Source organism: Oryx dammah, unplaced genomic scaffold, assembly GCF_014754425.2.
Source record: "Oryx dammah isolate SB20612 unplaced genomic scaffold, SCBI_Odam_1.1 HiC_scaffold_15, whole genome shotgun sequence".
Lineage (NCBI taxonomy): Eukaryota > Metazoa > Chordata > Mammalia > Artiodactyla > Bovidae > Oryx > Oryx dammah.
Genome location: NW_024070199.1, coordinates 44,584,622 through 44,599,659, shown reverse-complemented (window position 1 = coordinate 44,599,659; position 15,038 = coordinate 44,584,622). Strand labels below are relative to the sequence as shown.

The 15,038-nt window shown below is 51.7% G+C and overlaps 1 protein-coding gene across 4 annotated transcripts in view; it reads left to right on the top strand.

The window, feature by feature from the left end:
* CPT1A (carnitine palmitoyltransferase 1A) overlaps positions 1-15,038 on the top strand; it is a 57,218-nt gene that overhangs the window by 33,095 nt on the left and 9,085 nt on the right. For all 4 annotated transcript variants that reach the window (XR_005723592.1, XM_040255261.1, XM_040255262.1 and 1 more), the window contains exons 9-14: positions 1,550-1,637; positions 2,405-2,600; positions 5,183-5,371; positions 6,803-6,908; positions 9,962-10,078; positions 11,697-11,861. Coding sequence is in view for 3 of the 4 variants with exons in the window: in XM_040255261.1 (XP_040111195.1) it covers positions 1,550-1,637; positions 2,405-2,600; positions 5,183-5,371; positions 6,803-6,908; positions 9,962-10,078; positions 11,697-11,861 (861 nt within the window). In the remaining variant the exon portion in view is untranslated. The remainder of the gene's footprint in view (positions 1-1,549; positions 1,638-2,404; positions 2,601-5,182; positions 5,372-6,802; positions 6,909-9,961; positions 10,079-11,696; positions 11,862-15,038) is intronic.

The window sequence follows — 15,038 nt, the reverse complement described above, 5'->3', positions numbered from 1 at the left end:
AGAACAGCTTTATCCAGGTCTAATTGATGTACAGCATACCTTCAAAGCATCCACTGTAATAAGTTCTGACATTTTGGTGTATATGTCTGTACATGTGAAACCATCACAGTTAAGTGAGTGAGACCCCCACCCACTGGCCCACCCTGGGTTCCTCTGTGTGCCTCTGTGTCCGTCTCTGCTCCCACCATCAGCCTGATCTGCTTTCTACCACTCTAGATTAGTTTGTATTTTCTGTAAATGGATTCTTACGGCTTGTGCTTGCTTGCTTTTTTTTTTTTTAAACATTCATTATTTTGGGGCTTCCCTGGTGGTTTAGTCAGTAAAGAATCCATCTGCAGTGCAGGAGACCCGGGTTCAGTCCCTGGGTTTGGGAAGATCCCCTGGAGAAGGAAATGGCAACCCACTCCAGTACTCTTGCCTGGAGAATCCCATGGGCAGAGGAGCCTGGTGGGCTCCAATCCGTGGGGTTGCAAAGAGTCGGACGGGACTGAGCGACTCAACCAGCCAGTGTCTATTTGGCTGTGCTGCGTCTCATTCGCGGCACGCAGGATCCTTGTTCCGACGTACAGGATACTCAGCTGCAGAGCTCAGACCCTCTAGTTGCGGCGTTTGGGTCTTAGTTCCCTGACCAGGGATCCAGCCCATATCCCTTGTATTGAAAGATGAGTTCTTAACCACTGGACCACCAGGGAATCCCCATTCACTTTTTTTGTTTGTTTGTTTTGACCTCTTTCACTCAACATAATTATTTTGAGATTTAATTCTCTTCTGTAGTGTCCTAAATGGATATATGTCTGATGCACTTTAGTTCCGTAATTTGTCCTTTGAGGAAACCCTCTCTTGCTTGTGAAGGAAATAATATAGATGTCAGGCCTTTACAAAAATTCTTTTTGTTTGTTTATGTATTTATATTTTTGGCCGTGCTGAGTCTTCGTTGCCGCATGGGGACTTTCTCCAGATGTGTGAGCCGGGACTGCTCTTGGTTGCCCTGAGCGGCTTCTCATGTTACAGTGGCTTCTCGTTGCACAACACAGGCTCTGCGGCCTATCTGCTTCGGGAGATGCAGCACGCGGACTCATCTGCTTCTCTGTGGCACGGGGGATCTTCCCAGACCAGGGGTTGAACCCGTGTCCCCTGCACTGACAGGCAGATTCTTAACCGCTAGACCAGCCAGGAAGTCTTGATGCCTTTTTTTTTTTTAACTACTCCTTTGACTTAAGTGTCAGCTTCTTTCTTTCTTTTTAACTACACTCTGCAGCACTCAGGATCTCATCTCAGTTCTGAAACTAGGGGTTGAAAACGTGCTCCCTACAGTGGAAGCAAGGAGCCTGCTGAGGACGGGTTATTTAAGAATAAGATGCAGGGTTCTGTGCTCTGGTCTGTTTCAGCAAACCCCAGGGTGCATGGTATCCCAGGGAACCCCCATTCTTACAGAGTTTGGAGATTAGGTCTCTAGCCATGCTATGGGCCTGGAAAACAAATCCAGCATTTAAATGTGTGGACTTAATTTGCTCCTTGAATTTTTGTTTGAGACATATTTCTGTTCCAGATTCTTCTTTTGGGGTCTACGATTCCGCTCTGCTCCGCCCAGTGGGAGCGCATGTTTAATACTTCTCGGATCCCGGGAGAGGAGACAGGTGGGTAGCCCACTCAGGGCTCCTTCGGAAATCAGAACTTCCCATCCTTGTGCTCAGGAGACATCGGAGAAGACCACACCAGTGGCTCCTAGCCTCTCCTAACATTTCAGAGATTTCAGGCTCAAGAACCTTCCTTCTGTTGAACTGCCTTTGTCTTTCTCAGGCCTGGACAGTTAATTAATTTAACTGACTCAGTTTCTCTTCAATTGAAGGCTGTCTTACAGTAGTTTTTTTCCAGATTGGGTTAGGAATTTTTTTTTTTGGCCACACAGTGTGGCATGAGGGATCTTAGTTCCCTAACCGGGGATTGAACCCATGCCCCCTGCAGTGAAAGCACAGATTCCTAACCACTGGACCACCGAGGAAGTCCTCCACGCAGGGTTTATTGTGTTCAAGGGGAGCCAGATTTGTGGCCCGGTAGCCTGACCTAGGACCCCTGACCCCTGCCTTCCTTACTGCCCAGTGTAGAGGGGGCCTCGTCTGTTCCAGCCGGGACGCCCTCGAAAATGCAAGGGGGCAGAACGGTACCACTTAGGACTGCCCCCCATCGGTCCTTTGGCCCAGGTGACACGTCCACAGGGTGGCCAAGGGGAGTCAGTGCCCAGGCCTGCCCCAGCCCCGAGCCCCGAGCCCTCTGCAGGCTTGTGGGAAGTGGACTCTGAGCGGAGCGAGTGGCGCGGGGACAGGAGGTGGTGCCATCGAGGGTGTGTTCTTGCGTCCTCTAACCACGTGCCCCTGGATGCCTGCCCCCCCCCCCCGGCCCGCAGACACCATCCAGCACCTGAGGGACAGCAAGCACATCGTTGTCTTCCACCGGGGCCGCTACTTCAAGGTCTGGCTCTACCACGACGGCCGGCTGCTGAGGCCCCGGGAGATCGAGCAGCAGGTGCAGCGGATCCTGGAGGACCCGTCGGAGCCGCAGCCCGGGGAGGCCAAGCTGGCGGCGCTTACGGCGGCGGACAGGTGTGCGGCCCCTCCGAGACTCTGGGGCACTGTCGAGGGGTCTCGGGGTTCTCTCCTCACCAGGGTGTGCGGCCCCTCCGAGACCCCGGGGCGCTGTCGGGGGGTCTCGGGGTTCTCTCCTCACCAGGAGGGCAGACAGGTGTGCGGCCCCTCCGAGATGCTGTCGTGTTTCAGGGGCTCAGGGTCCTCTCCTCACCAGGGTCCCCCCCGCAGGGAGGTGGGTCCAGGCCGCCTTGGCCCTCTGTGCGACGGGCAGGTGTGCGTGTGCGTGGATCTTGGGACGCGTGACCGAAGGAAGGAAGTAGGCCTTGTCATGGGGGCTGCGGCATGGTTTTGGTTGTTGTTTTGTTTTTAGGTACTGTTCTTTAGTCTGGCTCTGCTGGGTCTTTGTTGCCGCACGAGGGCTTTCTCCGGCTTCCGAGGGCGGAGGCGGCTCTCTAGTTGCGGTGCACGCCCCTCACGGTGCTCTGACTTGGCTTGTTGCCGAGCACAGACTCTAGCGCACCCGGGCTCAGTAGATGCGGTTCCCAGGCTCCAGAGCACAGGCTCAGTACTTGGCACACGGGCTTAGTTGCTCTGCGTCATGTGGAATCTTCCCAGACCAGTGATCGAACCTTGTCCCCTGCGATGGCAGGTGAATTCTTTAACGCTGAGCTGGCAGGGAACCCCTTGGGCATGTTGGACTTAGGAAACAGACAAGTTTAGCCAAGGCCTCCGTGTCAGGGTTACTCTCCTGCCCCGTCTGAAGCTCGAGGGCCTGACCTGTACAGCCTGGGCTCTGATGCCTCTGGGGCTGGGCTAGTCTGTTTGGGGTGGGGGAGGGGAGCACTTGGGGGACAAGCAAGTCTGTCTTCAGGCTTTGCCCAGGGCTGCTGGGGCAGTGTGGTCCCTGATGAGGACCCCTGGGGCCGGCAGTGTGGCTGCTCTTAGAGTCGTGCTGGGAACAAGATGGTGAGTGACTGTCCTGCAGAGAGGAGGAAGAGACCCAGGCGAGGGCACGCAGAGGGCGGTGGTGAGCCAGGTTGACTGACGGGCAGCAGAGAAGTCTGGGGAGAAGATGCTGGGAGCTGTGGAGTGGGTCCCATGTGCCTGGCTACATTTGGGCTTGATTCTGTGACCAGGCGCTGATAAAGGGACCACATTAGCCTAGAGTGACCTGTGTGCGTGCTCAGTCGTGTCCCATGTGCAACCCCACGGACTGTAGCCCGCCAGGCTCCTCCGTCCCTGGGATTCTCCAGGCAAGAAGACTAGAGTGGTTCACCCTGCCCTCCTCCAGGGGATCTTCCCCATTCAGGGATCGAACCCACGGTCTCTTACGTCTGCTGCATTGGCAAGCAGGCTCTTGACCACTAGCGCCACCTGGGAAGCCCCAGACTTATATTCTGGTCCGGGGGGTTCTGAGGCTGGACATGGGCAGTGTTAGTAAAGAGGAGGCTCAGTCTGAGAAGCTGGAGGGCATGGCCATCGCTGGGGGGGCAAGGGCTCTGCTGGAACAGAGGGGATGTGTCCTGGGGAAGAACCTTGGGTCGCGAATGCTGACCGAGTGTCACTGGGGGGAGCCAGTGAGGCAGAGAGGGGCGGGGTGCAGACTCAGTGAGCCACCCCTGCCCGATGCATCCCCCTCGGGGCATCGCCCCACCTCACTTTCCTAGGTGCTGAGCACGTACCAGCGATTCTCGTGGTCACCATTGTCCCCAGGCATCAAGAACAGTGGTTGGAGCTGGGCCTGCGATGGGACCCATTGTGTTTCTGGGCTTTTGGGCACCCCTGGGGGTCTGGGTTGAGCACTTGGTGGGGAAGAGGGTGGGAGACAGAGGCAGATGGCCCTGGCCAGGAAGGTGGGGTGGGGGGTCTGAGTGAAGGGGCCCAGGAGCTATCTGGGGAGGCCACAGCTGAGGTGCCTCTCGGGAATTGGGTGTCCCATCAGCTCCGTGCACCCCACGTGGGGCAGGATGGAAAAGAATCCCTGAATTCGGCTCCCGGGGGCGCCCCTCATCACGGGGCTGCCGTGTGGCCATTTGCAGCATGGGCGTGTGGACTCGGGACCGGCTGGCCTGGGTAGCAGTCCCGACCCGCCACGAAGGCGTGGTGACCTTCTGCCTGTGCCTCGGTTTCCTCATCTGAAAGATGGGACAGTGGTGTCGGGGTCTGTGAGCTTGAGCTGGTCCCGGCACCAGGGCCATGCTCTTGGACCTCGCTGTGGTTTCCAAGGGGTGGTCGCATGGAGAGGGTCAGAAGGCCACGAGGAAGGCCCCTGCCTGGCTGGGGCTCTGCTGCCCTGGACGGCAGAGCTCCAGGCCCGTCGGCCTTCTTGTCCTTCACTCGGCATTTATGGATGAAGTTTCCCACCTGCGACGTCCCTGGAGCAGGTACAAGGAGAAGGCGAGACCCCTGCCCTCCAACCGGGCGGCCCAGCCAGCAGGCAGGCAGGCAGTGGTTGCAGATGGAGAAAGTCTTTAATGCCTAGTTTTCCTTAAACCCCTAAAACACTGAGAACTGAAAAATGTTGTCCTTTCACACGTGCCTCGAAGGAGATGTCACCAAAGTGCTGCAGGTCTCATGGAATTTAATCCTCACCGCAGGGTCCCCTGGGCCAGGTGTCGCCAGGCCTATTTTGGACACGGGAAAAACAAGCAGTCTCTGGATGCCGTGGAAAAAGCAGCGTTCTTCGTGACGTTAGACGAAACCGAGCAGGGATACCGGGAGGAGGACCCGGGAACGTCGATGGACAGCTACGCCAAGTCCCTGCTGCACGGCAGGTGTTTCGACAGGTATCGCGCTTACCTTCTGAAACACAGTGCTTCGCCTATAAACCTGGAAGAAGCATTGCCTGTGGCTGACACCCAGCCGTAAGCGTCCACTGAAGCAAGGGGGCCGTGAAAATACGACTGGGGAGTTTCTTCTTTCCACCCAAACTGTCATACAAATGCGTAAGCAGCAGATCCTTCCCCTCTGCACCACCTCCTCCCTTTGGAGATGCTCGTGAGAAGGGGCTGCCTGGGGCCTGACCTGGGTGTCAGCTTTGGCTCTGCTCACTGGTTATGTAATTGGGTGAGCCTGCTCCACCTCCTGGAGCCTCCTTCCCCTTCCCTGTGAAGGGAGGTCCTGACTGCCCATCAGGTTGGGGGTGAGGGTTGGCCGAGTTGGGGGAAGGGTGGGGCAGGCACAGTTGGTCCTCCATGTCTGGGAGGGTTCAGCCCACTGCGGATCAGGGAGCGTGTTTCAGAGCCTCAGTTGTGGAGCCTGTGGCTGCAAAGGGCCGACTCTGGGGCCGGAGCAGCCTCAGGTTTCCTTATCGGCCGGTGGGTCCCAGAGCCACACCCCCAGCAGATACCCAAGGACTACCTTTCGGCTTCCTGCATCTGCTGGTGTCTTCTGCACCCTTCCTCGTTATAACAATACAGCCTGTTCTCCTTCTGGTCCCCAGTACCCAAATGTTTATCTCTGTGTCGGGAGCAGGGGAGAAACCAGTGAGTTAGGGTTCTATGTGTACCTTTTTTTTTGTTAACTTTTAAAAAAAATTATTTATTTTTGGCTGTGCTGGATTTTCGTTGCTGTGCAGGCTCCTCTCCAGCTGCAGCGAGCGCTAGTTGCGGTGCTCGGGCTTCTCACTGGAGTGACTTCTCTCTCTCTCTTTTTTTAAGATGTATTTATTTATTTGGCTGCGCTCGTTCTTAGTTGCAACACATGGGATCTTTAGTTGCTGCATGCAAAATCTTAGTTGCAGCATGTGGGATCTAGTTCCCTGACCAAGTATCGAACCCGGGGCCCCTGCATTGGGAGTGTGGAGTCTTAGCCACTGGACCTTCAGAGAAGTCCCTGTGGTGGCTTCTTGTTGCTGAGCACAGGCTCGAGGGTGCACAGGCCTCAGTCATTGCAGTTCCTGGGCTCTAGAGCGCAGGTCAATAGTTGTGGCCCATGGCTTTATTTGCTCCGAGGCACACTGGGACCTTCTCGGACCAGGGATTGAACCTGTATCTTATCTCCCACGTTGGCAGGAGCATTCTTTACCGCTGAGCCACCCGGGAGGCCCTTCTGTATGTACTTTGATTATCACTTGTGGAGAGTCGTTCACCTCTACCAACCATAGGAGAGGTGGATACAGTCAGTTGAGGCCATCCATAGGAAAACAAACACGTTGTCTGGATTTGCTTTTGTCTTTGTAAACGTGTCAGTTGCATAAATATTTTTGTGTCGTGCAGGTGGTTTGATAAATCATTCACGTTTATCATCTTTAAAAACGGCAAGATGGGCATTAACGCGGAGCACTCCTGGGCTGATGCGCCCATCATGGGTCACCTTTGGGAGGTGAGTGTCTGAAAGTTTAACTTGACTGTAGAAACTGCTGTTGAAAAAGCAAACCCCAGACTGAATTAAACTTCGTAGTATCTGTCCAGTTATAATGTTTTCAGCAGGTGTTGGCACTGTTAACTTATGGCTGAGATTCCTTAAATGGAAACATTGATTGTCACATCCTGAAGGGGCCCAAATAATGAGATGGCCTTGGCTCTGATGCAGGGACTTCAGGGCAGAACTGAAGTGCGGTTATTTTGAAAGCTGCCAAGTTTTAGGCCAAATAAAAGCAAGGATATTGAAATCTTGGTTTATGAAAGTGTAGTCAGAGTGCCTTTTACCACTTCGCTTAATTCTTAGAATTACCAAGTTACCGAAAAACCCCTCAAAGCCTGTCATCCTCTCCCTCCACCTAATATTTTACATTTATTTATTTTTTTGGCTGTGCCGTAAAATGTGCGATCGTAGTTCCCCAATTGGGGAAGCCCTCTGCAGTGGAAGTGTGGAGTCCTCACCTCTGCTTGTTGTTGGTGTCACTCAGTCGTGTCCAGCTCTTTTTGACCCCATGGACTGCAGCATGCCAAGCTCCCCTGACCAGGAAACCTTTAAAAAGGAAAGAAAAAATTGCTCCAGTCTGTAAGACAGCGGTGTGGTCCTAAGATATTAACACGTGATAAAAGTAGCCAAGTTGTCAAAAAGGCTCTTCATCACTCTTGTCTTTGCTGATGCCGACAAAGGCTGAGAGATCCTTTCAACTAAAGATCTGTTATAGATCAAACCCGCTTCACCACTGCTGAATGTTGAAATGAGACACTTTAAGTCTCTTTGCACTTCGTAATGGTCCATGCCTATTACACCCTGTTCCAAGGACTTTCCCAGTAATAAGAGCATCAGAGCAGTACTTGGGTGAAAGAGAAATCCCTGAGTCATAGGCAGTCTGGATCACATTAGGTACATTTACCAAGTAGAGAAATCTACAGGATACTGACAAGGCCAGGCGTATTTTTTCAGTACTCTGGATAAGATAAGGATAAAAGGATTTAGTCTTACATCAGGGTGACCAGTTGGATGCCGTGGTGTTTAACTGTTAACCGCCCAGTGGACACGGTGGCCCATGACTCCAGGGGTCAGACAGGAGCCCAGATGCCCCCTACGTGGATGAGAACTGACCCACCATCTTGTCATGGAGGCCCACACCAGGGCCAGTTAACGGGCTGGTATAAAGATGCCACCTGTGCCAATTAAAAACAAATCTGGTCCAAGCTGAGTCCTGTTGGCTCTCTGTGTATTTCTGGTGTTTGTGTTGGACTCGGGGGCTCTGATGCAGAGCAGACACAGCTAGGCTGGGCCCCTTCACAGGCTCAGCTCACAGGGGCCTGAGACGAGGGCCCCCTTACACTTCCCCATCCCTGAGCCGCTGCCCTCCCCCACTCCCCATCCGACAGTGTCACCATCTGACCTTGGGCTCTTTTTTTGTTCATTTTGCTTCCCCTACTGGAATGTAAGCTCCCTGAGGGCAGAAATACCTTTAAAAAATATTTTTATTTTTTTTTAAAATTCAGATGTAATTCACAAAGCATATAGCTCACCTCTTCAAGTGTACAGCTCAGTGTGGTTGTTCTCTCCATCGCCACTGTCTCATTCCAGGACACTCTCATCACTCCCAAAGGAAATCACCTTCCCCCAGCCCCGCCCCACCCAACCCTTGGTAACCACTCATCTCCTTTCTGTCTCTGCCTATTCTAGCCATTTCATAGAAATGGAATCAACACAGTACGTGGTCTTGTGTATCTGGCTAATGTTTTCAGGATTCATCTGTATTGTTCTATAGGGCTTCATTCCTTTTTTTAAATTTTTTTTGGGATCTCAGTTCCCCAACTGGAGATTGAACCTGGCCCACAGCAGTGAAAGTCCAGAATCCTAACCACTAGGTCTTTGTTCCTTTTGATGGCTGAATGGTATTCCTTCACTTGATAATACCATATTTTATCTGTTCATAACTTGATGGACATTTGGGTTCTTTTCGCTTTTTAACTACTATAAACATCGCTTCTGTGAACGTCAGTGTACAAGTTGTATGTGAACATGCATTTTCATTTCTTTTGAGTCCATACCTAAGAATGGAAGCGCCTGGTCATGGCCATCTTTAAACTTTTGTAGAAAGGCAGAAATTCCTGCCCGCTTTGTCCACTGGTGATCAGAAGTATTGCTGACTCAGAGTTGTTGTTCAGTCGCTAAGTCACGTCTCTTTGCGACCCCATGGACTGCGGCATGTCAGGCTTCCCCATCTCCTGGAGTTTGCTCAAACTCATGTCCGTTAAGTCGGTGATGCCATCCAACCATCTCATCCTCTGTCGTCCCCTTCTCTTCCTGCCCTCCATCTTTCCCAGCATCAGGGTCTTTTCCAATGAGTCGGCTCTTCGAATTAGGTGGCCAAAGTATTGGAGGTTCAGTTTCAGCATCAGTCCTTCCAGCGAATATTCAGGGTTGATTCATAGTTGGTGCTCAGTAAATACCATTGAATAAACTGGCTTAAGATTACCTGCCAGTGAACAGAAAGCGTTCACACCTGGGCCCACATCCTGGCTCCCTGAGAAGTGCGAATTCGGACAGACTCTTCACCTCGCTGAGGTGGTCTTCTCATTTATACGCGTGAGAACAGCAGTTACTACCTTATAGGGTCAGTATCCATCAGGGTAACACCCAGAGGGTACTAGCTCACAGCCAGGACCTAGAAGCAGGCTCTGAGGTACTTTCTGCACATCATACCCTCAGCTTGAATCCTGGCTGTGCTCCTCACCTGTCCAAACGCTGTCGAACCTGGACAGTGAGGATGGACCTAGCTCCAGGTCCATCTTCCTTGCCCCTGAAGTAGAGATCAGACTACCTTATTAGGTGGATGTTCACAGGATGCCAAGTGCTCAGCAGACCCTAAGCAAGTAGTTATGGTTAAGTCTTTCTTGCATTTCTAGAAAGAAAAGGATGTGTTTTGAGAGGTCAGGTGACTTGTATGTAACAGACACCTGTGATGATCTCAGACTTAACAGATGTGTCTTTATTTTTGACAGTACGTCATGGCTACAGACAGCTTCCAGCTGGGTTACACGGAGGATGGACACTGTAAAGGAGATACCAACCCGAACATTCCATACCCTACCCGACTGCAGTGGGACCTCCCGGAGGAAGTAAGTCCCACTCCTCAGACGCTTGTCAGTTACCTCGGATGGGAGACGTGTCTAAACTCTCTCAGTCGAATTTTCCAGTGGTCCTTCCTGAGTGCTCGCGAGTTCAGAATGCCCCCGAGACAGAAACCTGTCCACCTGGGTGTTTCTTCCTGGGACCTCAAAGCTGCTGTATACAGCTCCTATTGCCTTGGCAACCCCAGTCAGTAGTTCTTTCACTGAAAGCTTTTGGCTAAGACTGTCAGTGAAGTTCCTAGCTCAAACTTAGCTAGACATCACAGTGAAATCATTTCCTTTGGAGTTGAAGTATGCTAGATCACTAATTTGTCATTTTTGTCCATCTGAGTCTTCTCCAATGCAATTTACTCCATGGAAGCCCTTTCGGGAAGGAATTTTAGGGCTGGAAATACCAAATCAAAGCCAAGCAGGAATTCCCAGGGCCTGGGAAGTCTTTTTCTTTTTTTAAGTCATTTTTGACATAGAAAATATTGGATCCATACTACAAGGTCTCATCCGTCTGCGTCCAGCCTGCATCCCTGTGGCTGGTGTGTGGTCCTCAGAGAGGCATGACTTCTGATGAAGTGTGTGACAGAGTCCTAGCTGACTAAGTCACGTACCATTTATTAAAAGGATTTTTTTTATGGTTTTAGTTTTTAGAGCACTTCTAGGTTTGTAGCAAAATCTGAGTGGAAGGTGCCGAGTTTCCCACACTCTCCCCGTCCTCACACACGCTGTCACTCCCACTGCCAGTATCCCTACCAGTTGGTCCATGTGTTACAGGCAGTGCAGCTACGCTGACACATCAGTGTCACTAAAGTTCGTAGCTCACATTGGGGGTCACGCTTGGTGTCATGGTTGGTGTTGTGCATCCACGGTGTGGGCAGAGATAGAACGACACGCAGAGCAGCGTCACCGCCCTAAAACCTCTCCTCTGTCGGCTCCCCCATCTCACCCGCCTTGCTCCTGACAGCACGGATCTCACCGTCTCTATCACGTTGCCTGTCCCTGAATGTCATATAGCTGGACTCGTATAGTGTGGAGCTGTTTCATTGACGTCTTTCCCTTGGTCACGTGCGTTTAAGAGTCTTTGTATGACTTCACGGCTGAGGACTCCCTTCTATTGTACAGCTGTCCCACAGTCCACGTCCTTTTCTTTGGCTGTGCTGATTGGTATGTGGGAACCTAGTTCCCCAACCAGGGATCAAGCCTGCACCCCCTACAGTGGAAGCACAGTCTTAACCACTGCCCCACCAGGGAGGTCCCAGTCCATTTCTTTTTTAAAACTGGTCCCTCGATGGCTAGCGTATCACAAGAATGGATCTCATGAAACAAAACCTGTGACTCTTTGAAATGCCCTCTGGGGGTCCCAGTGGGACCAGGAGTTCCTCCTGTGTGGGCCACCCCATTGCTGTTTGGGGGGTGAGGGGCAGTGCCACGTTACCAACTTACTGCGACTCTTAGGTTAGAAAGATTGGAAAAAACCAAGAAGTAAATGTGATGTATGTATTTCCAAGCAACAAGTCTGTCTGTTAGCTGTGCTGAAAGTCAGCTTGCGTTTTCTTCAGTTAGTGTCAGAACTTCCCCTCCCATTAAGTGAAGCCTTTTCTCCCTTTCCCCCAAGTGTCAGGAGGTTATTGAGACTTCACTCAGCAGCGCCAACCTCCTGGCCAACGACGTGGATTTCCACTCCTTCCCATTCCGCACTTTCGGTAAAGGGCTGATCAAGAAATGTAAAACCAGCCCGGACGCCTTCGTGCAGCTCTCGCTCCAGCTGGCTCATTACAAGGTGAGACCCCCCGCCCAACCCCAGCTGGGCTTTTTGTCCTGAGCAATCCTGGGGGCCCAAGGCTGCCCCCCCAGCGAGTAGGGGAGGACCCGTCATGGGAGCTAGTCGTGCCTGGGATGGCAGTGGGTTCCTGCTTCACATGGGAGGAGAGGGGGAACATAGGGGTGGAAGGCAAGTGAGATCTCCTCGTTCCACCAAGCAGGAATTAGACGTGTAAGCTCCCAATCCTAGGGTTTGGGAAAGCAGAACTACTTAAGGCAGGCAACGGGGGGTCTCTGACCCTTGACATCCTCTTCCATAGGAGGGGATACACCAGCCCCATGGGAGGTATTCTGGGATGGGTGGGGTCCCTGTATGCACAGAAGCTTGTGGTGTTTCCAGGGGCATGGAGGACCTCAGTGAGACTCTTTTCCATTGGAGGGAGTATTCCACCCTGAAAGGGTGGCCCTGGTTTCCCGGGGCCGTGGAAGTCCTTGTGGCATTGGGTCAAGATATGTCCTGGCTTTAATGGAGAATTTCTGTCTTCAAAGCTTGAGGGCTGACCACGGGGGCAGGGCAGCATCTCTGGACAGTGGTTCTGCTGTGTGAAGTTTGCTTCGTGCCAGGCACTGGCCTCAGTGCTCTACACACACAGCTCTCACAGCCTCCTCACTAGCAAGTCTCCATCGTTGGCCCACTTTACCGGTTGAGAACACTGGGGTTCACTCCAAGAGGTGAGCTGACCAGCTGCCAGGGTGTTACTGGAGTCAGGCATGGGTCCCGGGGGCAGCCTGTAGCTTCAACTCCTCTGTAATTCAGGTCAGGAAGATAAACAGATGCAGAACAGCACAAGAGGCGGTGTTAGTACCCGAACAATGACAACCGATGGGCCACAACTGTACTTCAAATCGACTCTAATACAGCTGATGGATGCACGAAAAAAGACAGCCACGGACCAGTTTTGCTCACAAATGCAAATGCAAAAAAATCTAAATAAAGTGATAGCAAATAGCATCAACCAGTGTAGGGAATATACAGCAGCCAGCAGCAGCTAACGCCAGCAGCAGGAGGATGGTTTGGTATTAGTAAATCCAGTAATAGACGTAATCATGTTACTAGCTCAGAGAAGAAGCCAGTCATTTTGACAGATGCTGACAAGGCATTCATAAGGGAGCATCCCTACTCAGTAACTCGTAGCATAGGGGCTATCTCCTTAACACAGTAAATCACATTGTGTGCCGGCAGCCAGGGTCTTCCGCAAAAGTGGAGTGTGGAGGCAGCCCCATTAAAGCAGGAAGGACGAAACGACCTCCAGGGCTGTTCTTGAATGTCTTTGCATTAAAGGGCAAGAGTGCAGCTGACAGGATCACTGGGCAGAAGAAATAGTCACACATCTGCTCAGAAGATGGAGTGGGTGGGAAAGCTTCTATGGTTAGGAAGCATGCTCAGTAAGGAGGTCTGGTGCAGAATTATACAAAGACAAGCATCTTTGTCTTAGAGCTGTGATAGTCAAGCAGCAAACATGGTAGGAAAATGTGATACAAACTAGAAGCAAAACCCTGGGATTCCCCAAGCCTCTATTTATAAAGCAGTCAGGACCTTTGGGGAAAAGGTCCTGAGCCTGGGAGAAGGAATGGACCCTCGGAGAGGGAGGGAAGGCTGTGATTTTGGACAGAAAGGCTCAGCACCTTCGAGATGAATGTCCCCGGTTCACACATGCACCGTGAACATCGTCAGAGGTCCACAGAAGACTTTAGGAGAAGGGCTGGGCTGGTTTACCTTCCAAGTTCAAGTGGAGGGCTGACGTTTGAGAATAACTGGTAATATTTTGAAAAGGAAAGGTTATGGAGATGGGGCAGGGTGAGGTGGAGACTCGCTCTTTCAAAGCTGAAAATATAGAAATCAGAAGCTTATAGTGATTAACACAGTATAGTTTTGGTACCAGAATAATTCCGTGGAATCACGTAACAGTTTATTTGACACTGATTATTTGTGTTAATAACCCAAGCAGTTATATTTATTCTTTGTGCTCTGGCTAGAAACAGCTAGAATTTCATTCTTGCCCCCCCCCACCCCTCTACCGATTCATCGTGTGGCACTGAGTCTATTAAAAATGATTGACCGAAGTGTATTAATAGTTTAAAGCAGACTCCTCCATTCAAAAGTTCTTTCCTGCACCCCTGTTGGAAGACTAGCTCTGTTAGGAACAGACTTCGCTGTGGCACTCACGGTCAGACCCATCTCTGCCCAGCTCTGGGCTGGAGGGCCTCATGGGGGCTCCTGCACAAATCCAGATGTTTGGGGTGGCCCTGCGGAGGGGTTTTTGCTCCAGCCACCTAACCTTCTTTGTCCCCGGGACCCCTTGGGCAGTTGGAGAAAGCCTTGGGGATCCCTTCTCCAAATAATGTTTAGAAAGCATAAAATGAAATACACAGGGTTACAAAAGTAATCAGTTAATTAACATGCAGGTGTCAAAATAGTAAGCATCCTTTTGTGGTAGATGTGATTCTTTTTTTTAGATACAGTTTTATTTCTTTTATTATTTTTGGCCGTGCTGAGCCTTCTTTGCTCCTTGGGCTTTTCTCTAGCTGTGGCGAGCAGGGGCCAAGCTCTAGTTGCGGTCCGCGGGCTTCTTATTGCGCTGGCTTCTCTTGTTGTGTAGCACGGCCTCTGGGGCATGGGGGCTTCGGTAGGTGTGGCACGTGGGTGCAGTAGTTGTGGTTCCCAAGCTCCAGAGCACAGGCTCAGTAGTTGTGATGCACGGGCTTAGTTGCTCCGCGGCTCGTGGGATCTTCCTGGATCAGGGATCAAACCCATGTCCCCTGCATTGGCAGGTGGATTCTTTACCACGGAGCCACCAGGGAAGGCCTAGATGTAGTTGTTCTTGCACTGACTTTCAGGCAGCAGGTCTGATAAGTGCCTTGGACTTTGAAGCAGTGATGAACTTAGATGCTATTTTTGGGTATCTGCAATAACCACATGCTGTGTGCTTAGTCGCTCAGTCGTGTCTGACTCCTTGTGACCCTGTGGACTGTAGCCCTCTGGGCTCCTCTTCCATGGGGATTCTCCAGGCAAGAAACTGGAGTGGGTTGCCATGCCCTCCTCCAGGATATCTTCCCAACGCAGGATCAAACCCAGGTCTGCCACAGTGCAGGCAGATTCTTTACTACTGAGCCACCATAATTTGATGTGAAAAGA